General features: G+C 41.9%; 2 protein-coding genes and 1 non-coding gene across 13 annotated transcripts in view; 2 read left to right on the top strand and 1 right to left on the bottom strand.

The window, feature by feature from the left end:
* Tex14 (testis expressed 14, intercellular bridge forming factor) overlaps positions 1–9592 on the top strand; it is an 89329-nt gene extending 79737 nt beyond the window's left edge. For 5 of the 11 annotated variants that reach the window (XM_074046195.1, XM_074046190.1, XM_074046186.1 and 2 more), the window contains 6 exons: positions 1803–1880; positions 2856–2958; positions 4789–4881; positions 7414–7520; positions 8749–8800; positions 9286–9592. In XM_074046195.1, coding sequence (XP_073902296.1) covers positions 1803–1880; positions 2856–2958; positions 4789–4881; positions 7414–7520; positions 8749–8800; positions 9286–9322 — 470 coding nt within the window. In that variant the 3' untranslated portion in view covers positions 9323–9592. Of the gene's footprint in view, positions 1–1802; positions 1881–2855; positions 2959–4788; positions 4882–7413; positions 7521–8748; positions 8801–9285 lie in introns of those variants that run through there. The other 6 variants (XM_074046191.1, XM_074046189.1, XM_074046188.1 and 3 more) reach the window with 6 other exon arrangements.
* A 754-nt stretch (positions 9593–10346) lies between these two features.
* Positions 10347–10505, bottom strand: LOC141414178 (U1 spliceosomal RNA). Its single transcript, XR_012439257.1, has one exon. It is a non-coding gene; the product is annotated as a U1 spliceosomal RNA (small nuclear RNA).
* Positions 10506–18070: 7565 nt separating this feature from the next.
* LOC109696556 (uncharacterized) lies at positions 18071–23723 on the top strand. Its single transcript, XM_074044749.1, has 5 exons — positions 18071–19556; positions 20105–20205; positions 20510–20566; positions 22780–22867; positions 23539–23723. The coding sequence occupies exons 1-5, from the start codon at positions 18071–18073 to the stop codon at positions 23721–23723; spliced, it is 1917 nt and encodes a 638-aa protein (XP_073900850.1).
* Positions 23724–24226: the final 503 nt, after the last annotated feature.

Genomic DNA, 24226 nt, shown 5'->3' with positions numbered 1-24226 from the left:
CTCTAGGCTCCTCAGCACCTGTCCTCTGGCCTAATGAACTTGGATATAGGCAGTCACAACTGCCAGAACCTCCTTTGCTTTTAGCCTCCACCTTTTCTCCTTTCTGTGGCATTGAATCCAGGCCCTGTGCATGCACCACTTACCTATCCCCCCAGCCTTATAGGCCTTTTCTTGCCTCTCTTAAATCCTTCCCCGGTGCTATAGGGTTGTTGGATTGGGCTCTTAGGGCCAGCACCTACTCTTTCCATCTCTTTTCTTAAAATAACAGAACTGTTAAGAGGTTACCCAACATATATAGATCTGCTCCAGTTGATTCTTAGTACCATTTGTTCCTTGGCCATGATGTAAGACACGGACTTAAAAGCTTTTTTGCAGTTTGACCATAGCTGATACTTTGCCTCTGGATCCTGCTGCCTCTCCTTGCAGTCACAATGTGAAGCCTCTATCCACCTCCCCCATTTTAGCAGCCTTGTTCCCAGGCTTCCTCCTGGACTCTGGCCTCATGACACTGTTGTACCACAGTGCAGTCTGAAGAAGCCTTCCCTCATTTGGGCCAGGCTTCTAGGTGATATCTGCATTTTGAAAGGGTCAGTAATTTTAAAGAAAGAGTAGAGGGCACTTGAGTAGTTTTTCCTGATAATGGGACTACTCACTCAATTGTATATCATCATCATGTCTTCCCCTAAAGAGACCTCTTGAGAGTGATCTGGAGCTGTCACCTGCTCTTTTGGAGGATCCACATCCAAAACTCTAGGCTCCTGAGAGGAACCTAAAGGGGGTGGTCCTTTAGAACCGTAGGATATAGGTAATCACTTAAGAGCAACAGGGATTATATATTCTATATTCTATGAGGATAAAAATGGATTTTTTGTTTCAAATTATATTAAATAATCTTTTAGGGCCTCTTGATGCCTAAGAGCTCTTTCGTATACTGCAGGAAGGGAACAGACCTGCATCTGCCCAGAACACAACCATGCCAGTGAGCTTAGGGAGACTGCTGTGCTCCTCTCAGCCTTTTCTCTACTCTGCTCTGAGGAGCACTTTGAAGACACTAAGCACTTAACAAATGAAAAGCAACCTCTGATTTTAGCAGATACTTGTCTTGGTGTATTGAGCATTTCTTTAGGAACTGGAAATGATGGCTATTCTTTACCTTCTGTCTTTCTGTAGGCCAGCAAAACAATATGACATAAAGACAAGTAGAGATGATGAAACACTTGGATTGCTTTACTGTTGAGAGAGCATAAAATAGAGGTCAAGAGTATAGGCTTTAGAGCTAGACTGCCTGGATTGAAATCTCAGTTCTCCCACTTATTCTCTAAGATTTTAGGCAAGTTCCTTAATCTTGATTTCCTCATCTGTTAAACAGGAATGACAATAATGCAGTCAATCTCACAGGGCTGTTGTGAAGATTGTAAACATTAATGATGAATTAGTGTATATAAGTGCTCAGAAACGGTACCTGCCACATAGGGCTCTGCAACTCTTAGCTATCTTCTTCATTTATCATCATTTTTTTAAATCTTGTGTTGTTCGGGATTTTGTCTTACTTGAAGAATTCCTTTCAAACTTGGAATGCTCTAAAGCAGTAGTTCACAAATTTTATCAGTTATCACCTAAAGAACTTTTAAAACACACTGCTAGAGTTCCAGATTCAGTAGGTCTGAGATAAAACTTGAGAATTTGCATTTCTGACAAATTCCTGCATTATACCAATGCTGCGCCCTTTGAGAATCACTGCTCTAGAGGATGGCATGACATGGAAAGGAGGAATGAGTTGCCTTCCACTTTTGTACTGACAGAGCACCTGAAGCAGCAGCAGACCTCATCCTCAGTGTTGCCTGAGAACACAGCATACGATCTGAGTTTTACTGCAAATGGTGAGCTAATATCCAGATCTTTTCCATCAGATTCTTGCTGCCAGGCTGCCTTTGGCAGCATAGTGGTACATGAAGGAATATGAGCTGATGTCAAGCTACAACTCCACCTCAATTCTCACTCCACCAGTTAACTTTTGTATGGTAAATGGTCCATTGTCTCTAAGCCTCAGTCTTCCTTATCTGTAAAATGGGAGTAATAATTCTTATTACTTATCATGTACAGTGCCTGGGTACACTGTAAAATATTTAGCAAATATTAGTCACCTTTCTGTTATAGGATTGCTGACCAGATGAAATAAGATAGAATGTTTAAAATGCTTGGCATATGTTAGAAGATATATCCCTTCCTCATCAAAATTATTTTCCTTGGGACTCTATCTGAATATATCTAAGAAGTGATGATGGTCCCCCAAAGTAAATTTATACAGTTTGTTTTCAGGATCACTTGCCTCCTCTTTTTTTAAGCTTTAAAAATTATAATTAATATTATTTGTGGTACTGGGAGTTGAACTCAGGACCTTACACTTGCTAGGCAAGTGCTCTACCATTTGAGTCACCTTCCAGTTCAAACTTTATTATTTATTTATTTATTTATTGTCAGTATCGAGGATTGAATTCAGGGCCTTGAATTTGGTAGGCAAGCATCTACCACTTGAGCCACGCCCCAGTCCTTGCCTCTTCTTTTGTGTGCCCTTTCTTTCCTCTGCGTCCTCTGTCTCTCTGAACCTTGGCATACGATAGGTTTCCTGTAGCTTCATGTGACACCAAAGAGCTCCCAAGACCCCAGAAGCAGCTGCTGTGAATTATGCTTGCCCTGAAGACTGCCACCTGGCCCCCTGATCCCATGGGAAGAGGAAAGCTGAAGCATTGCATACTTCAGGGACCACTGATAGCCTTAATTTTTGTACTCCATTTCAAGGCAGGCTTTTTCAGTTTTTTTGTTCTAATGAAATTAATTCTTTCAACTGTTTTTAGGTCAAAAGCCTTTGGAAGAAAAAGAAACTGACAGTAATAAAGAAGATAGCAGTTTGCTTTGGATGATCAAAGAAACTCGGGATCTAGAAGAGGACACAGACAGGTAACAGAAAAAGCTATACTTTTGAAAGGATTTTTAAAAATTGCATTAGTTTTCTATTCTAATATTGATAAATAAGAAGGGGAAAGCAGTCTTTTTCCATACTGCCTTAGAGTTCCTATTCCTAAAGGGCTTTTGGTTTTTAAAAATGTTAGTTGTAAAATACATTTAAAATATGCCACCTTACCCATTTTTAAATTGATAGTTCAATTGTGTTAAGTATATAGATGGTCCCTGACTTATGATGGTCAACTTAGGATATTTTGACTTTATGATGCAGTTGCATCATAAAGCAATATAAATTCAGTTGGAACCATACTTAGAATTTTGATCTTTTCCTAGGTTAGCAATATATGGTATGATACTCTAAATGCTGGCCAGTGGCGGTGAGCCATAGCTCCTGGTCAGCATACAATCATGAGGAGAAATGACTGATACTCTACAGTGCATTATATTGCTAAACTACGCTGTTGGGTAGGTTAGATGTATTGAATATTAAATGCATTTTCAACTTACATTACTTACAATGACTTTATTGGGATATAACCTCATCATATATTGAGGAGCACTTAACAATTGTGCAGCTGATCTACAGAAAGTTTTTCATCTTGCAAGCCTGATCTTTTTTTTTTTTTTTGGCAGTACTGGGGCTTGAACTCAGGGTCTACACCCTGAGCCACTCCACCAGCCCTTTTTTGTGATGGGGTTTTTTGAGATAGGATCTTGGAAACTATTTGCCTGGGCTGGTTTCGAACCACGATCCTCCTGATCTTTGCCTCTTGAGTAGCTAGGATTACAGGTGTGAGCCACTGGTGCCTGGCTGAAATTATTATTTATTTAGAATATCACTGTGTGGGCCAGGCTGGTCTTAAATCTGTGATCTTTCTGCCTCAGCCTTCCAAGTGCTGGGATTCTAGGTGTGTACCATCTTGCCCAGCTGCAAAATTAAAACTTTATACCCATTAAACTGTTCCTCTTTTCCTCTTTTTCCCCAGACAGTGGCAGCCATTATTCTGCTTTCTGTTTCCATGAGTTTGACTGCTCTGATACTTCACATATAAGTGAAATCATATAGTATTTTTCTTTTTGTTACTGGCTTATTTAACTTAGCCTCACATCCATAAGGGCCATCCATATTGTAGTATGTGTCAGAATTTCCTAACCCCCTTACCTCTACACCCACCTCCAGTGCTGGGCATTCAATCTGCAGCCTCATACATGCTAGACAAGCGCTCTGCAGCTGACCTCCATCCCCAGCTCAGCTGTACCTTCCTTTTAGCGATTGAATGATAATCTGTGTTATGTACATACTACATTGTCCTGATCCAGTCATCTTTCGATAGACATTTATGCTGCTTCCATCTTTTGACTATTATAAATAGTGCTGTAATGAACATGGATGTACAGAAATCTCTTTGAGGCCCTACTTTTAGTTCTTTTGGATATATACCCAGAAATGGTATTTTTGGATCATATGGAAGGAAAGGGAGAGACCTGGAAAAGAAGAGGGTACGAGAAGTAGGAGACTAGAGTCCTAGAACTTGAGAAGTGCATATAGACATGATCTCACCAAGCTCTCATTTTCTCAGCTGTATAGTGAAAGTACTGGGGTTTCTTCTTGTCGTTTGTGTTTTGTTTTGTTTTTTTGGCAGTACTGGGGTTTGAACTCAGGGTCTCACACTTGCTAGGCAGGTCCTCTTACTGCTTGAGCTACTCTGCTAGCCTGGATCTACTGGTTTTAAGGTCCCTTTTCACTCTGAAGTGTTATGCTTTCTTATCAAAGGAGAGAGAAAATGATTGTTGTCACCATTCTCTTCACTTGCCCTTGGACAGAGCTCACTCTACTCTTGATGAGGATTTGGAACGATGGCTGCAGCCACCCGAGGAGAACATGGAGCTACAGCACCCAGCGAAGGGCTCTATAAGGTTAATGATTCCCATTAGGGAATCATTTTTTCTTTTTTTATAGGGAAGAGAACACACAAAATTTATTATATGCCTAATGCATGGGAGTATTAGACTCTCATTTTCTTTTTTTCAGGAAATGGGTTTTACTCTTTGGAAAATTAATGTCTGGTGATGGCGTTATCCCATGGTAGATAAGCCAGCCCTGACTCCATCTGTCTGTACTCTTACACTTGCCCACTTCAACCACCCATCCTGCAAGATACTGATTAGCAGATTGGTATCAATATAGAGAGAAACCTCTACAATTGATGTATTTTGGCCCTGCCACTTTCAACATTTTCATCAGTTATTTGAATTAAATCAGAAAAGGCATTCTTATCAAATTTTAGATAACATAAGTCTGGGAATGAATGATAGATGATAGACTGAGGATCCAAAATGGTCTTGACAGGTGGAAATGTTAGATACTATAAAACATAGAGGTAAAGCCAGGTGTGGTAGTACACACCTATAGTCTCAGCTACTTAGAAGGCTCAAGTTAGAGGACTGCTTGAGCCCAGGAGTTTGAGTTCAGCCTGGGCAATATAGGAGCGATCTCATGTCAAAAAAATATGAATAAATACAGGTAAAATATTGGAAAATTTTAGATCCAAAAGCATAGAATGTGGGACACCCAGCCTGACTGGAGAATTTTTTACTGCAAGCCCCTATTTACCGTAATTCATTGAAGACAGGAAATTGTATTTTCATATGCCCAGTACTTAGCATGCATCTTGAGACATAGTAAGAATTCAAGAAATTCTTGAAGAAAGCATGGGCACAATTCTATGAGGCCTCAGATTGATATAGTTGCTGATAAGATCAATGCAACATTAATGCTGGATAGACAGAAAGGTACTGCCCAGATCAAGGGTTGTATAACACAGGTAATGTGCTGTTTAGAGGACTCCTAGGACACAATGTGGGGCTTCTTCTAGACGTCACAGTTTTAAATGGATATGGCTTAATTCAATCCCTAGAACTACAAAAAGCAAACAAACATTTTAAAATAGACATTAGCAAACAGGAGAGTTGGCACAGAACAGTCACAAGTCTAGAAACCCAGTCATGTGAGAACAGCTGAGGAGCCAGAGAAGCTCACCCTGAGAAGAGCAGACAGACTGGAGAATTTGATAGCTGTCCTCAAATATCTGAAACACTGAAAGTGAAGAGAGTCAACATACACTCTTCTCCCGAGGACAGACCTAGTGACTAGAAATTGCAGAGTAACAGATTTTTGTTCAGTAAAGCACAAACTTTCTAATGGTTATGAGTATCACATAGGGGAAACAACTGTCTTTCCACTTATTTCTGCTCAGGTAGAGGCTGATTGACTCGCTGGTCCTGGGCATTTGGACAGAGATAAAAGATAACCCAAAGGCCTCCTCTCACTCTTTCGCATGTGGATTGTATTAATGGAAGTTAAGAGGAAAGGAATTCCTTTTCACCCTAATTCTCTCTCTCTCTCTCTCTCTCTCTCTCTCTCTCTCTCTCTCTCTCCCCTCTTCCTCTCCCTCTCCCTCTCCCTCTTCCCCCCTTTCCTCCTCTTTTTCTCCCTTCTCTCCTCCTTCCTCTTTGTGCTGCTGGGGTTTGAACCCAGGGCCTTGTCATGCTATACAATGCCACTCACCTATAGCTCCAGCCCCTCTCATTTTACAATTTTTTTTTTTTTTTGTGGTACTGGGGTTTGAATTCAGGGCCTATACCTTGAGCCACTCTACCAGCCCTGTTTTTGTGATGGGTTCTTTCAAGATAGGATCTCAAGAAAGAGTTGCCCAGGCTGGCTTCAAACCATGATCCTTCTGATTCTCTGCCTCCTAGGATTATAGGTGTTAGCTACCGGCATCCAGCTACACATTTTGCTTTGTCCATCTGACCAAATGAAAATAAGAATTCCTAAACAGTGTTATTTTGGTTCAGACAGAACTCTTGAGCACTGACAGTGAGCACTGTGCTGGGGCTGGAGGTGCACAAGGGGGATAGACATCTCTGTTGTTAAGGAGCTTAAATGGAGGAGATGGCTTCTGCTTAGTAGTTTAGTAAATGTGGTAAACTGAGATACTTTAACTACTTAGACATTTCATATCAGAAGGAGTCTAAGGAAATGAAGGTAAAAAGGTGATTTTGAAAATAATACCAAATTACAACTTAAGTAAAATGCATTTTTTGGTTTTTAATTTTTTTTTTACTTGAGACTAGTTGCTATTTGAGGCTGGCTATATAGCAGAGTCTGATTAGGTAGGCTATCTGGGTCCGATACTAACTCTATAACTTACTAAGTGTATAACTTCTCTGATGTGTTAGTTTTCTCATCCCCTAGTAGGGATGGCAGGGGTAATTACTTCATATAGTTGTAAGGAGTTAGCATCCATCACAGCACTTAAACCAACAGCCAGCCCATAGAGACCTCCCTAATAGTGGTAATAACTACTGTATTTTTCCTTTGGAACACAGTCCTGGTCTCTATTATGAGGAAAGTGGTGTTAATGCCCCAAATCATTGTTATTAAAGGGAGACAACCAAAGATCAAGAAGTTAATGAAAAGAAGGGAATAATGAAAGAAAGCATCAAAACAGAAAGAAGAAAATCAGAGAGCTTTTTAGGGACTTCGGAAGAAGGTATGTATGAATGATTGTTATAATGTAGTCTGCAGTCCTAGGGCTTTGCTGAGCATCAAAATGATTAATAAATGTTTCCCACATGCTATACATAATCTTCCTACCTTTGGTAATTTCTTTTTCCCTGCAGTTCAGCCCAGATTTTCTGTTAATTGCCAATTATATCTCAATCACAAAACAATAACATTCTCTTTCTAAAATAAGCCATCAGCCAGTCTTACCATCATTATCTGGTACATTGTCTGGAGAGATGTTTTCCTTCTAACAGTCTGACATCTTCAAAAGAGTTTTAAATTTAGCTCACATGGATGCTGCAGAATCCAATAAGAAATCACACATTATGGAATTGAAATGGTGCTTACAAAGAATGTGAAAGTTACAAATTAACCTTAATTTCAAAGCTATTTTGGTAGAGCTTTAGACTTCTGATACGCCATTTACAAATGATGCCCTCCTATGTTTAAGCTCATTCTACTCATTCCCCTCCTTTCTTTGCCCAGATTTGTGCCCCAAATGCTGACCCTAGTGGACTGCTGCCCTGGCTTTCTATGGGCTAACAGGAGGCTCTGGCAGATCAGAGGGCAGGAGAATGGTTAGGGTATTCTTTCCCCTCCCTGCCTGCTTGAGCACCTTTGTGCCTGTAGAAATGGTGTTCCTCCAGAGCACAGCTTTTATGAGGCAACCTGTCCTTGCCAGTCCTTGCTGTCTCCTCTAGGTTTCAATAACAGTCCTCCCATCCCTACCCCTCGGTGCCTTAAGACTTAGTCTTCTCAGTGATGTTTAGTCATGGGATGCCTTGCCACTCCTTGTTTGTTCCCTTTAACTGAACCTCTGTATATAGTCACTTCATTGAATAATCTTCATATTTACTAGCCGTGAGTACATTTTGGTTCTTCCAGAACACTGACTGGCACGGGGCCCAGAGTTTATGGGCATTTAGCTAGGACTGAATTCACTGTGAAGATAATTCAAGGACTTTGTGAAGGTATAATGCAGGAACTGTATGAATTAATGGCATTAGTGTCCAATGCTGTGGCAGGGGACTGTAGAATTTTAGGGGAGGAACCCATTACTGTGTTTCTAGGAAAATTCTCTTCAGAATAGAAAAACTGTTGACATTAAAAAGAGTACACTAAATAGAGAACACTAATGTGAATTCTGAATTCTGACACTCTTTGACCTAAAAAGTAATCAAGTTGTTTTCTTCTTCCTGTTATATTTCATCAAGATGAACTAAAACCCTGTTTTTGGAAGCGACTAGGTTGGTCTGAACCATCCAGGTAATGAGATATGTTCGTAGGTCAATTCAGTGTTTAGATAACATTTACCATGTCTAAATAAAAATTAATTCAGAACAAGTTGCTCAACTTATAGTTATATGTTCATAGTTAATTAAAACATAAGGTGAAATTAATGCCAACTTTCACAAAATAAGTGGTGAGTCAGCACAAGAATGGTTTTTATACAGAGGGAGTACAGAAGATGCTGCTGTCAATTGCTTTGCAGTCATTTTGCATTTCTATGATGTACAATACAGAAATTATAAACACCAATATCCCTTTCCCCTTGAATTCAGTTGAACAGAAAGAGGATAGTTGTGTCTTTTAAAAGAAATACATTTTGGTTTGGGGGCATAACTCATTGGTGGAACACTTGCTTATGTGTGTAAAACCCTGGGTTCAATCACCAGCACTGCATAAAAATCTTAAAAAGCACCTATCAACTCACAACTCCCTTTTTTGTTCTTTAAAACACATGCACACAGGATAATCGTTCTGGATCAGAGTGACTTAATGGACTGAATGGACCTGGATCATAGATGGATTCCAACCTAAGTTTGAGCATCCTGGTTGTGACCTCCTTTCTTCTCTCATCTGCTTCAGTTGCTCAAGGCAGTGGTTCCAGTTCTGTAACTCACACTTTGTTCAGCTGCTACTGTAGACATAATGATTCGGCTCTTTCTATGGGTGGCACCATTTGTTTTCAATCAGATTTCTGAAAAGGACACGGTAGCTGTAATTGTAAAAGTTTCTCATTGTGCTCAGAGTGGCTTTTGGTTTTGTTGATGTAAATTTTTAGAAACTTTTAACTCTTGTTACATAATAAAATGTTTAATTTTAATACATTAGGTCCCAGCTGTGTAAGATTTATTTCTGTGTGTGAGTTTGGAAGTCGGGAGAGAGAAACTGCTACCCAAAGGCACTTCAATTTTTGTTACAAGGTTGATATATCGACAGCTTCTGCTACCACCCATCATACAAACTGCACCAGTCATCTTTGTTTTATAACAGAAATACCTCCCAACCTCTTTGTGGTATTGCCATATTTCTTTTGGAGGTAGAATCAGCCTAGTAGGAGACAGCAATAAAATCCCAAGGTGTTTTGAACTCTTTAAGTGAAACAACATTGTTTCCATGTATTTTGGAGATAATGGATTTGTACATCTCACATTATTAATGATTTAAAAGAATGAAATTTTGGTGAGACTAAGATCACAACATTTTCTAATTTAGCCTCTTGTGACTACTGACCAGATACATATATGTATCTAGCTGGGTTTTTAGAGCATTGATGTCCTAAATTACTTCCAGTTTATAATCTTCACATATGAATAGAAATTTTTTCTTGGAAGCTATGTGCAGCTATGCAGTACTAGCTAGCTAGCATTTTATTTTATCTTGGTGAGTAAGTGGGTCTTCTGTTTGTGAAAACTGAGTAATTCCTGATGTGGATGGTCATATGCATACTTTTTAGTCCCCAGAATATGACCTTGCACAGATAAAATGGAAGGTACAAATTTGTTTGGCTATCTTTTTTTTTTTTTTTAAGGGGAGAGCGTGAACGCAGTCCCCCACTACCACAAACTATGCAGTCGAGTTTCCCACATTTGGGGAAATTGCAGGGGTCAGAACATCCAGAGTGCAATGGTGTTTGGCTGTCTTAAAGCAAACAATTGTAATCAGAGGAAAACCACCAGAAAACAAATTAGTTTATAGACAATACTATGTGTAAGGAATTTTGAGGGATAAAGACACATTCTTTCTGTCAAAAAAGTTATTCTACTTGTGAGCCAAAACTAACATACATAAAAATGTAAGGACTTAATAGCAGATGCATCATGATAAATTGTGCATTATCTATTAGTATGCATTAAGGCTACAGGACCTATACCAACTCCTCCTGATAAGGGTTGTAAACTATCTACAGAATAGACTCTTCTATCTGGTCAGTGACTAAAGTGCAACTTTAGTCAGCATTAAATGTTGGTAGATACTGTTTTATTAGTTATAGAGCAACTATTATGTGCCATGTACTTTATATACATTAATCCTTTTCTTGCACACAGCAGCCCCACTTTCATTAGGGTTTTTCTTTCTGCTGATCTCATAAGCTATTTCAAACATCCCTCATTTCCCATTAACACTCAACATATGACTTTACCTCTAACTTTACAGCAAAAATAGAAGGCATCAGTGGTAATTAACTCAGCTTCCTACCACCAGCACTCCTAACATGACCACATTTATCTCTGTAGAACAGAAGGACACTTGTAGATGAAGTATACCCTGAACTAGAGGTGGACCTATTCTGCTCCTCTTCTCTCCACTTTCCTTCTTCTTATACTAAAGGAGGTATCCCTCTTCCTGTCTTAGGCCTATATCATCTCTTCACTCAGGGTTTTCCTTCTCAAGTTAGCATCTCTCTTTTCAGTAGCTTCAACTCCTCTCCTTTTTTTTCTTCTTAACTCTTGTTTACTAGCTCCTTTTCATAAGAATGAACGCACTTGGATTTTTCTATCTTTAAAATCATCCCCTGAGCTTAGCACTGATGGCTCATGCCTATAATCATAGCTACACCAAAGGCAGAGATCAGGAGGATTGTGGTTCAAGGCCAGCTCAGGAAAATAGTTTGTGAGACACTATTTTGAAAATAGGGCAGGTGGAGTGGCTCAAGTGGTAGACCACCTGCCTAGCAAGTGTGAGGCCCTGAGTTCAAGCTCCAATACTGCCAAAAAAAAAAAAGTATCCCCTGAGCTGGACATTGGTGGTGCATATCTGTGATCCTGGCTCTTGGGAGGCTAAGGTAGGAGGATTGTGAAATGAAGGTCAGCCAGCTGGGACTGCCTGGCTGGTAGTATTTCCTGGTAGCATACCACCTGTCTTTCTAGCCACTCCAGCCTTCTCCCACGGTAGTTCTTGAAACATTTGTCTATATCTGTCTTTAGTACCTCACCTCCTACTCTCTCCTTCAGACACTAGAATCTGAATTCTGCTCTCTCTGGGGTTGGGATGTAGCTCGGTGGTACAGTGCTTGCCTAGCATGCGCGAGGCCCTGGGTTTGATCTCAGCACCAAAAGAAAAAGACAAAATGAATTCTGCTCTCTCCATTCTCTAGCAGTTACTCAGGTCACAGTGACTTCTTAAATCTCATGGTCACTTTGGCCCCATTGTTAATTGTTCTTTCAGCCTATTCCCTGGCTTCCTTGATGTTATAATCTCGTTTACCTTCTATCTCTAGTTACTCCACCTCAGCCTCCTTTAGAGGCTCCACCTGTATATTTTCTCACTGCAAGTTTTCTCCTAAGTAAACTAGTTCATTTCCATGGCTTCAGGTATCATCTATGCACTAACTATCCCAGATTTGTATTGTGAGTCTATGACCTGGCCTGTGCTCTGTGTTCATATATCTACCCAAAGGATAGAAAGTAATCCACTTGGATTCCTTTCGGGTATCTTACTGACCTACCCAATACTGAACTCATAGTCTTAACTTCATCCACTTCCACCTCTCCCTTCCAGTCAATGTGTTACTGTCCAGTTAGCCACACACCAGAAACCATCCTTGTCTTTCCCATTCCTTTACTCCTCATTATAAAAAAATTAATCATTAAGACTAATTTGTTTCAACCTCCAAAATATATATCCCTTATTCCCATTTCTCTCCATTTCTTTTGCTACTGTTTTCATCCAGGCCACCAGTAACTCTTAACCTGGACCACTGCAACAACTTCCTCAAGTGGTCTCTTCAATGCAGTCCCACATGTCAAACATTTTTGAATGACTGCTATATGCCAGGCACTGCCGTAGGTGCTGGGGCAAAACAGAGGCCCAAAAATAGTGAACAAAGCAGAGGCCCTGTTGTCCTGGAGTTTACCTAGTTATTAAATAAACAAATGGTAGTAGTGGTAAATGCTGTGAAGACAATAAATAGGCTTAAGTGATAATAATTGCTTGTGGGGGGCTGGTGGAGTGGCTCAAGTGGTAGAGTGCCCAGCAAGTGTAATGCTCTGAGCTCAATCCCACTACCAACAAAAAAAAAATTGTATGTGGGGGAGGCAACTTAATATCAGATAGAGTATTCAAGGGAAGCTGCTCTGAAAAAGTAACCTTTGAGCAGATTTGGTTGGTGTGATGGGAAGGAGCCAGTTTTGTGACTGGAGATGAGCATCTAAGCAAGGGCAGTAGCAGCCAAGTACAAAGGCCCTGTGATGGGGAAACGTCAAATTGCAGCAACAAAAGTTCAGTGTGGTGTAACTATGGGGAAGCTGCAGGAGGTAAGTGAGGCTGGAGACTGAGCAAGGGGATTATAGACCATGGCAAAAATTGGGAATCCAGTGGACGGTTCTAAGAAAGGGAGTAGAAAGTGGAGTAAACTAATTACATTTTTAAAAAGATTTCTTAGTACTCTTAAATTTTTTTTCTCCACAATGATCTTTTTACCATGCAAAAAAATCATTTCATCTTACTCAGATCTTTGCCCATTGCACTTATAAATACTGGATTTCAGCCAAATGATGGTGGCTCATGTTTAATGCTCACTATTCAGGAGGCAGAAATCAGGAATGTTAAGGTTTGAGGCCAGCAAGACAACAAAAGTAAGGCCATATCAAAAATATCCAACATCCCCCCCCAAAAAAAAAGTCCTAATGGAGTGGTTCAAGTGGTAAAGCACCTGCCTAGCAAGCCTGAGGCCCTGAGTTCAGACCCCAGTACTGCCAAAAAAGAAAACTATTTCTCTCAGTTGTGGCACATACATTGTGGCACACACTATTCTTGCCCAAAATGCTTTTCTTCAACTATCCACCTCATTATTTGGTTCTCAGCTTAAACTTCCTCAGTGAGTCTTCTAAAATCCCTGAACCTTAGACTATTAGGACTCTCTGTAAGACTCTCTCATAGAATTCTACTTGCCTTCCACACATCTTGTTTGGGTTGTTCACTGAGGTATTCCCATATCCTTCAACCTGCATTTACAGGAAGGTGCTCAGCAAATATTTGTTAACTGAGCAATTATTTTTAATGTTCACATCTCTTAAAGTTAGCTATTATTATCCTGCTTACAAAAGAGAAGGCTGCTTAAAGAGGGTTCCATGACCCTCCCAGGATCATACAACAGCAAACATATTTGCATACTTATAGAAGACACAGTAGCTGCCCCAAGTCTGTAGTTTAAGAGTGTTCTGAGCAAAGTTTGAGGATTATGAAAAGGCAACAAGAGCGAACTTCAGGTTAAAACCCCATAACTGACTCCACATCTATTCTGTGGGCTTGGCACCAAGTTTTTGGAACATACTGATTCTTTCAGTTTTCCTCATAATGGGCCATCACACAGAATGTGTAACTTGTTCCAGACACAAGGTAGATGATTAATAAATATTGCCTTGCTATTTGATGAAATTAGTAAAGATCCTTTGGAAAATTTGTATTATTAGGGATTTCCAGATGAAATTTTGGTTGTTTTTCCCCAAGTATATTACTTTTGGCCCTCTTATGAATACTAATAGTAATGTTATTTGCTTATATGCTTGGGGTTAGAAAAGGGTGAGGTGCCCCACAAGAGCTTACAAATAAGGTGGTCCTCTGGAAACTAAATAACTTAAGTCAACTTTCTCTCGTGCTCTCTCTGCTGAATAATATTAGTTGTATAGTTGCTATGCTTTGGATATGGTTTGTCCCCCAAAGGGTTCATGTACTGGAGGGTTAGTCCTTAATGTAATGGTATTGGATTTGCCTGGTTATTTATTTATTTGCCATTTATCTGGCAGTACTGGGGAGTGAACTCAGGACCTCACACTTGCTAAGCAGGTACTCTACCTTCTGAGCCACATCCTCGGCGCTCTCATGTAATGGTATTGAGAAGTGGTAGGACCTTTAAGATGTGGGGCCTACTGGGACGTGACTAGGTCATTAGGGGCACCGTCTTTAGAAAAGATCCATCTCCTGGAGTGGAGTAGGTCTTGAGAGCCTGGATTGGTTATGCCAGAGCAGATTGTTACAAAGCTTTCTTGGCAATCTCTCTTTCTCTTGCTCACTCCTGCATGTGCCCCTGTGTGATGCTACCCACATGGCCTAAGAAGCTGATGCCAGTCCCATGCTTAGACCTCCAAAACTGTAAGATAAAATAAACCTCTTTTCTTCAAACAGTACCTGGCTTCAGATATTTTATTATGGTAACACTAAAGAGATTAAGACAATAGTAGAGTAAAATTAAAGAACCCTATGACTGAAACAATACTGAAAAAGAAGCACAAAGAAGAGGGATTTAAGTTGGAAATGATGCCACATGCCTGTAATCCTAGCACTAGGGATGCTGAGGCAGGAGGATCAAGACCAACCTGAGGCCAGGTACCAGTAGCTCACGCCTATAATCCTAGCTACTTGGAAGATTGAGATCAGGAGGATTGCAGTTAGAGGCCAGCCCAGGCAAACAGTTCACAAGACCCCATCTCCAAAAATAACCAGAACAAACATGTGGCTCAAGCAGTAGATAGAGCACATGCTTTGTAAGCACGAAGCCCTAAGTTCAAACCCCAGTCCCACCAAAAAAAAAAAAAAAAAGACCAGTCCATGCTAGAGAGACCCTGTCTCAACAACAAAAACAAGCAAACAAAAACCAGAATATTATTTTTCACCAAACTAAAGAGGAAAAGTATCTCTACAAACATCTTCATTCACTGTGCTGAGGGTGTAAATTAGTACCGCTTATCTACAAGGATATTTATCGGTATGTATGTTAAATAAGAGTATTTTTGACCTAGAGATTCCATTCAGACCAGTGCTTCACAAATTTTGTAATACCCGAGAATTACCTAAAATACATGTTCTGATTGGTAAGCGTGAGGTAGCATCCAAATCCTCTAACAAGGTAGGGCTTGTCCTGCTGACCCATTACCACACTTTGAATCGAGAGGATTTAGAGGGCTTTATCTTAAAGCAGTGGGCCTTAGCCCCTGATTGAACATTCAAACAATCTGAGGAGTTTTTAACAAATCCTGATGCGTAGGCCTTACTCCCAAATTATCTAATTTATTTCATTTGAGGTACAGCATGGGATTTGAAAAGCTCTCCTGTGCAACCAGAATTAAGAACTATTGCCCTAAAGAGAAAATTAGATTGTACACAAAGATGTAATTACATAAAAGTGATTATTCCAACATTGCTTATAATATTAAAAAATTGGAAACAACTCAAGTGTCTAGCAAAGAAGGATTGGTTTAAAAATTATGGAAGAACCATAAGTGGATTAATTAGAAATTATAGGTATGGATTTATTGACACAGAAAAGTGTGTCATATAAAATAATGCTAGTAGTTATATTCAGCAGATGTAATAGGAACCTATTTACTTTAAATTTATAAGTAAATGTCTACATATGGTAAAAGATACATGAAGGGCTGGTGGGGTGGCTCAAGTGGTAAAGCACCTGCCTAGCAAGCATGAGACAAGATCTTGTTCTGTAGCCCAGGCTAGCCTTGAACTCCTGATCCTCCTTACCTCTGCCTCCTGAGCCACTTTACTTTTTTTTTTTTTTTGGCAGTACTGGGGTTTGAACTCAGGGCCTTGTGCTTGCTAGGAAGGCACTCTAGCACTCCAGCTCCCTTTTGCTTTAGTTATTTTTCTCAAGTTTTTACTTGGGGCCAGCCTCAAGCTGTGATCCTTCTATCTACACCTCCCACATTACAGGTGTGTATCATTATACCTGACTGATTGAGAGGATCCCGCCAACTTTTTGCCCAGGTTGGTCTCCAACCATGATCCTCTTGATCTTTGCCCCCTAGTAGCTGAGATTACAGATATGAGCCACCTCATTTGGCTCTCGACTTTTTATAATTCTTTAGAAAGTTTTTTTAATTTGGAGGAATAAAAGGGTTTAAAAATACTTAAAACTTAAAACTAGAATAAAACTCCTGGCAGAACTAGAACGTCATTATAATTAGGCACAAACCTAATCAACTTCATAATAACTCATTTGAAGAAAAACTGTTTAACAGAAGAGAATGATCAGTATAGCACACAGGAAAGTGAGACTGAAGTTGGGCATGGCGGTGCACGCCAGGACTGGGGAGGCTGACGCAGTGAGGCGGAAGCATTGGGAGAGTTAGAGGTTAGCCTGGGTTACATAGTAAGATCGTCTCAACAACAACAACAAAAGAAAGAAAAATGAGGTTGACCACCTCTAACTTCAATGACCCTTAAGAGTTAGTGATAAAATATTGGCTATGGTAAGGTCTATGACTGAAAGAAAAAGTAGTAAAATGGAGAGAAAAGTAACAGAGTCTGTTTCTTATCCAAATTGGAAAGTCACTCTTCAAGAGAAAATCAGATGACCAGTGTGGTGGTGTATACCTGTAATCTTAGCACTTGGGAGACTGAGGCAGGAGAATCATGAAACCATGAGTTTGAGGCAACCTAGACTACTTACCAAGACCCTGTATCAAAAAACAGAGCAAGAGTCCTATTTGCTGATTGCTGACAGAAGAGATCATGAGAAAAGGACACTACGCTTATTGTGTGATACCTGTGTACTAGGCAGTGGTTTCCAGATTGAAGCTAAAACTCAGGTAAGTCAGGTAACTTGTCAGAGGTGTACAACTAGCCATTTATGACCAAAACCAATACTAACTATTTCTCTCCTATGGGATTACATCCTCCTGGACCAAGAATATGAGAATTTATAATTTGAGTTACCTAGATTTTCACCCCAAAGCCAACCACACCACCCATGAATCACACCTGGAAAAGGCTGGAGCTTATCTTTTGACTTGTGTATAATATAGTTTCAAACAAAATCAAGGCAACTTTATACAGTACAAGGTACCTCATTAAATCTGAGGCTTTCACGGTATGATTGGCTTTGAGTAGCTTACCCTCCTAGAATCTTCTGGCTGATTTCTTCTCTTAACGAGTCTGAGAATTCCTAGAACCTAGAGAAGGTATGGAAGGGTCTGGAGCCTTCCCTACATAAAAGGAAATCCTGAGTGTGTTAAGAACTAGGCCAAAGACTTGGTAGTGTCAAGTCCAAAGATAAATTCAATTTTCTTTTGCATACTGCTTAGGTTTCTTTGAAGAATTGTGGCTGTGCAACAGGATGTTTAATAGGAAGCTCCTTCCTTTATGACATCATCAGGTAGAGCCGTAGCTAAGGGAACTGTTGGAGACACTCTTAGAACAACAGTCACTTTTGTGGGAGCCCAAGAACAGCAGCTTTAAAAAATGAGGATAAATATTCTGGCTTCATTAGGATCCCGAAGACAAGACAGCTGATCAAATATGGCATCTACCCAGAAGCCTGTAGTCTTTCAGGTGGCCAAGACAAATAAAACTGGGGCCAAAGTAGCAGTTGCAGCACATAGAGGAACTGATGTTCCTAGCTCCACTCAACGGGGACATGGGTACGTTGTTGCTTCAAGCCAGCAAACTACTGCTGTCTCCATGAGTCCTTCTCTCCAGCGAAGAACAGAAGCTGCATTTCCCACCACTTCCCATTCATCATCATACTATCCTCGATCTCTGTCACTAGGATCAGGGCCTGGCCTCTCTACAGCATCTGCCGCAAAGGGGACTGAGACCCAATCAAGAACAGAGGCACCTCGCCAATCCTCTCCTCATCGAAAGAGCCAGCCATCTCAGATGTCAGCTTTCCATGCCATTAACACACATCGGAATGTTAGTCCAGTCAGAGAGGAAGCAACGCGAAAAAGTAGTGAGAACAAGCCAGGGCGTGAGGTTAGCCATCGGGTCTCATTTCCAGATGCCAAATCTTCCCGTCGCTTGAGTTTTATAGATGAAAAGGATAGCTTGCATTTACAAAACTTACAAGAAGAAGACCCACCCTCCAAGATCCAGAACCCCCAGGGGGTCAGAGTTCCTCGTAGGGTTTCAGTTCACCCAAAGGATGAAGCAGTACAAACAGATCCCATCCCAAGAACTTCAACTACTAGTGAGGTCAAATCTTCAAGGAATCCCTCTAACTCAGAGTACAATAGCAACAGAGTCTCTGCAGACCATCGGACAGTCCATAGACGGATCCCTGGCCAAGAGTCAGAAGCAGGTCCTCATAGTTCAGTTCCTTCAGAACCCAAGCCCTGGACTAGAAATATGAAATTGGCCACAGCTCTCAAACTCTCTGTCCTTAAAGATTTAGATACTGGGCACCAAGTTCCTGCGTGTTCAGAGCCTGAGTCTCTCCACAAACATTCTGTCTATAGTGAGACCAAGCCCTTCTCAAAGGTCTTAATGTCAGAGACGGAGTCTAACATGAAGTCCCAAGTACGAGACAGCGAGGGTGGCCGCAGAGTCACTATCTCCACAGCAGGACAGTCAGCTCAGCGTGTGACAACTAGAACAGTGCCTGAGGGCCCCAACAAATCACTCACAAACTTAGAACCCTCCCAAAAACCCTCCATCCATGCAGAACTAGAACTGACCCCTCGGCCTTTACCCCCTCGGTCCTTACCTAGGTATGGGCCTGACTGCTCATGGTGGGCTTTACTGAATCCTGAAGTTGAAATGCCCCAAAGCCGGCCAACAACACCTGATTTTGAGCTTAAGTCTCCTCCTCCCCTCGACCCTGTACTGTCCTTTTATGAAGTAGACACAAACCCTTTCTATGAGGACCTGATTTTCCAGAGAGAGAAGGCAAGCACACCACCATCACCAAAGGAGTCTCCATGCCAGGAAGCATTGAAAGAAGTGCCACAGGATGCCAAGCATATCAACAAACAACTCATTCAAGGGTTTAATGCTTTCTTCCTGGGTATGTGAAGAAGCAGACTGTCCAGGTGCATGCTGCCTTGATTTAGTGAGATGGGATATTGGGGTGGGCAAGAAGGGACCCATCTTTTTTCTGGGCCTCAGGGCTACCCTCCTACCAGTTCTATGCTTGAGCCCAGTGCTCCCTGCCTTTCCTACCAGCTTCTCTGAGTTCTAAAAAATGATGTCAATGACTGATTTCTGAGCTCTATACAAATGAAGGACTGAGCTAGTTTGAGGAGCAGTAAGGGCTATTAAAAAGAATAAGGACCTTGGGTAAAATATTCTAGCAGCAAAGTATAATAGGTGGAGCACAGATGAACTGGGACTTGGGACTCCAGGAGAAGGAAGGCATTAATAGTGTCACAGAGGGTGGAAAAAAGGGCGAAGGAGAGTGGGAATGTGGCTGGAAGAGCTTTGAGAAAGGCTCAAGGGCTGAGGGCTCCTTTCGGTGGAGGCATATGGAGCTAGCTACAAAGGGAGATGTAAGTGGCAGGAGGAGGGGTGTCATCCCGCAGATGGAAAAAAGCAACATCTCTCTGTTGATTTCAGATGTCTCTGAGGAAATGCAAAATCGAATCATCTGGTGGCTAAAAGGTCTGTGTTTTTCCCTCCTGTGTGTCCATTGTAGAGAGTTAGGGTTGGGAGGACAGGTGAGAGGGTGGTCTTTTAGGAGAGTACATGAAGGAGTAGAGGCACTTGTCTCTTGCCTAAAATTCCACAATTAGAATCATTTTGGAAACTGGAACTTTTTTCAAGAGTCTCCTTTTAAGGAGAAGTCACTTCTAGAAAAGAGAGCAATTTAAGCCCCATAGCCTTTCAACTTAGCTGGTATTACTTATCATTTGGTATAAAAAAAAATTCACCAAAGAAAGCTACCTGCTTCACAATCTTGCCAAGGGCCAACTCCACACTAATTCAGGTTCATGGCTCCTCTCGTGTCTCTCTGGCTCCTAGAACCTTCTCAAGTCCCTACCCTTTGACCTTGGGACATATTTAATGGCTGCTGCCCAGGTAAGATCTCCAGGGATGTACAGGCTTCTCCCTTGAGGCCACTAATGGTCTTGCTGTCAACTCTGGAATCCTTAAGTGTCCTTAGGACCTCATGACCCCTCTTCTCCCTTTATATCCTTGACCACTACAGTGGTAGGGGAGGGTGGGACCATACCTCATACAGTGAATCTTGACAGCAGGGAGTTGCTATGAGCATTGTGGCCCCAAATAAGTTCTAGTTCAATGAACATGACAGAAGACAGGGCTCTGGATGAAGTTCCAGGTGAGAAGAGAGCCCTGCGAATGCAATCCCAAATCCTCCCATTCATAGGTCCAACCAGCATGAGCCCTCCAAGTGATGGATAGCAAAGACAGAGAAGGGCAGCCCTGCTCCTCAGAGGGAGCAAAGCTCTGTAAAGTAGGAGTGTAAGTGGATTCTGGAATTGTCTTGCTGCTGGGTCCACTATTGCCTATGACCTTGGGTAAATTACTTTACCTCCCCGAGTCTCAGTTTCCCCATCTGTTTTATGGGAATAATGGCTTCCTCTTATATTACTGGGAGAATTAACCAAACTATTACATGTGAAGCATTTAGCATGGTACTTGGTAACACTGAGTACTCAGTAAATGCCGTTCTTTCGGCCACTTGTATTAGGAAGGTATATGGGCCAGGTTATGCCCATATCTGCTGGGCATCTTTAGTAACATTCTCTTTTTCCCCTCCTGTTGGCACTCTCTGAATTCCATTTGCTGCCCCCTGGGAATGCCTGGCTTCTACTCCTTTGTTATGACAGATGAGGAGGTAAGAATACTCCTGGGAGGTGCTGTCAGTCTTCCTTTGCCTTATCATCTTATCCAAGTCTCGCTCCTGTCCTCTGATGGAAGAGGGTGTGGAGGGAGACAGAGATGTTCCCTGTGGTTGGGCAGGTTGTTCGCTGCATAAGGGTGCCTGTGTTTCATTTGTCTAGCTGTACCTATAACAGCACATTTCCTCAGAAGATTTGCACAAAGTGCAATAGGAGCTAGTTGCAGCCCTGCAGAGAAAGAATAGTGATCTTTTGGTAGATGATGAATCTTGCCAAGTGCTGTGTGGGAAGACTGGGTTGGATTAGTCCCTACCTGGTTCTCCCTCTCCTGCCTGAGGGACTCTAGAAAGGGGTCGCTTTTCTGGGTTACACACTATTTGGGTTCTCAACTTGAGAAAGTATAAGGTAGATACTGCTCTTAGCAGCCCTGTGTCCTAAATTTAGTTAGTGTCCTGATTTCACAGTGCATATAAGTATTTTGACTCTTCTTGGCCCATGTTTTGATAAGATGGTCAGAACTCTTCCTGCTTCCATTCTTTCTTTTACCTTATTCCTTTCTTACCCAAGGACTATCTATAGCTTCTAATGGGTCCCCTCCATGCTGTCTGACCCAGGATGAACAGTTGATTACAGATGGAAAACAAGTGAGTAGAGGACAGCCTGAGCTCAGATAACAGAACAGCTGAAGGGGAGGTGTCCAGGAATGTAGCTGCCACCCCCTCAGCCATGAGTTCTTATCCAGCGCCAGGTCCTAAACTCAGCTGTAGGTGGGAGCAGCCACAGATTTTAGAGATTATGTCCATGCAAAACAGTAAATCCCTCCTCTTCCCTCTTCCTCCCTCCCTCCCTCCCTCCCTCCCTCCCTCCCTCCCTTCCTTCCTTCCTTCCTTCCTTCCTTCCTTCCTTCCTTCCTTCTTCTGTAGACAGTTTTTATTCAGATGTGTAGCCCTCTGCTAGGCACTATTTCAGGAAGCCTCACAACACACATTCTTTGGCCTTGAGAAACTGACCATCTGAATAGGGAGATAAGACATGGGCAAGAAACACTTAAACAATATGCAATAGCCTGTGCTTAAATGTCACAATAAACAGAACAAATTGAATGAGTGCTCTTGGAGGGTCTTAGGAAAGCGGGAGTCAGCAGGAGGTGGGTAGGGGGTTCAGTTATACCTCCTTCCCAAAGCCAGGGGGAGATGTCTTAATATCTAGCCTCTTGCTCACCAATTAATACAAATCTATACCATTGGGAAGAGGTGCTATTTCCCTTTGTATAAGATTTGATGTTTGTGACTGAGCAGGCTCCTCCCTGTCCTCCCCCAACCTCACCCCCTTTTTCTGTGCATCTTGTTTTAGTTTAGGAAGTCAAAAGCCTTGGCAGCAGAAAGGCTTCTTCCCAAAATAGCTCTTATCCTGTCTGGATAATTACAGCTCTCCAGCCCTGTTTCGCGGCAGAGCTGCTCCCCAGAAGCTGGGATTTTAAAGAAGGAGGCAGCTGGGCCGTTGGCCTTCTCTGGAGGTAGAGTGACATGGAGGTGGGCCAGGCAGTTGCACTGAAAAACTTGAAAGAGCTAGGCTTTCTCTAGCCCATCCCCAGGTTGCACGACCTCCAGGCAGTCCAAAAATGAAGACCCTGAGGTGCTGGTACCCAAGGTCTTTAGTTCCTCTGGTCTGGGAATGGTTGACCATACACCCCGTCCCAGATTCCATTCCCAGCAGGAATTCTCTGGTGGCCCAGCCCCAGTGCCTGGCTGGTGGAAGGCAGAGTTTGTTTTTGAGCTTCACAAGCATCTCTGGCTCCACAGCTGAGAATGGTGCCTGATTTAACCCATTTCTGTCAATCTTCCCAATGGCTCTTCAAGATCCTTTTGTCTAAAGAGTGAGGTGGACAGATGCTTCTCATCCTTGGATTGGGAAACTAGGATGTAGAACTCTCCTTAGAGGAAATTGTGCTGGACTGAGGGAAGCATTTGTGTGTGTGTTTGTGTGCAGATGCTCAACAGGAAGATCTTGAAGGTGCTCTGGTGAGCTGGTTGTCTTCTCACACAGCCCTGGAGAGTTTCTGGAAATAAAGCAGCTCTTTATGGGAGGAAGGGGACACAACACCTCTAATGGACAGGGCTGCTGCAACCCCAAGATCTTGTGTCTTCAAGGCACCTGATCTACTCACTCTTGGATGTGACTTCTTAGGCTGCCAGGAAACAAGATGGTTCTTCCTTGCTGCATCTATCAATTATGCAAGAAATCAGCTCTGGAAAATAGACCAGGAATCAGATGAGACCATCTCGGTGGTACCTGAAGCAGACCTCAATGTCTTTAGGGTAACGTGTTATTTGACCAAGGGACAGGATGGTCAGCCTCCTGTTGGCTCCTGAACCCCAGGGAAGTTTTGTTTACTTTGTTTACAAAAGAAAACCCAAAGCCTCTGAAGAGTCTGGGGAGTCTCTGCATTTATGAGGATGGTAACAGATTCCTAGGTTGTGGGCTGTCTCAAAGGAATTCTAGATACTGTTTTTGCCTCTTCTCCCATTTCCCTTGCTTTGTAAAGAGGCTCATAGCTGAAAGGAAAAGGAATTGTTTGAAGAACAGTGGTTGAAAATGGGGCAAGGCACCTCGGGAGACTTTTCATGGTAGCTTGGCCCACCACTACACAGCTTCTTAAGAAGTAGGCATCTTACCCTATCAAATGGCATGGCACCTTGCTCATCTCCAGCTACAACAGGCAGCCAATTTCAGACCAGGATGGAAAGCTGGTGACCTCTGGCCATGACTTACTAATTTGGAGGCAAATGTGGCTAAGTTGACCACAGTGAGACCTAGGCAGATTATTCTTTCTGCCTATGAAATAAGGGCAGAAAATATTATTCCTTTGTCTGGG

The sequence above is a fragment of the Castor canadensis genome, chromosome 11, assembly GCF_047511655.1.
Source record: "Castor canadensis chromosome 11, mCasCan1.hap1v2, whole genome shotgun sequence".
Classification (NCBI taxonomy): Eukaryota; Metazoa; Chordata; class Mammalia; order Rodentia; family Castoridae; genus Castor; species Castor canadensis.
Note: the sequence above shows the minus strand (reverse complement) of the source record. Positions and strands in the feature narration are given on the sequence as shown.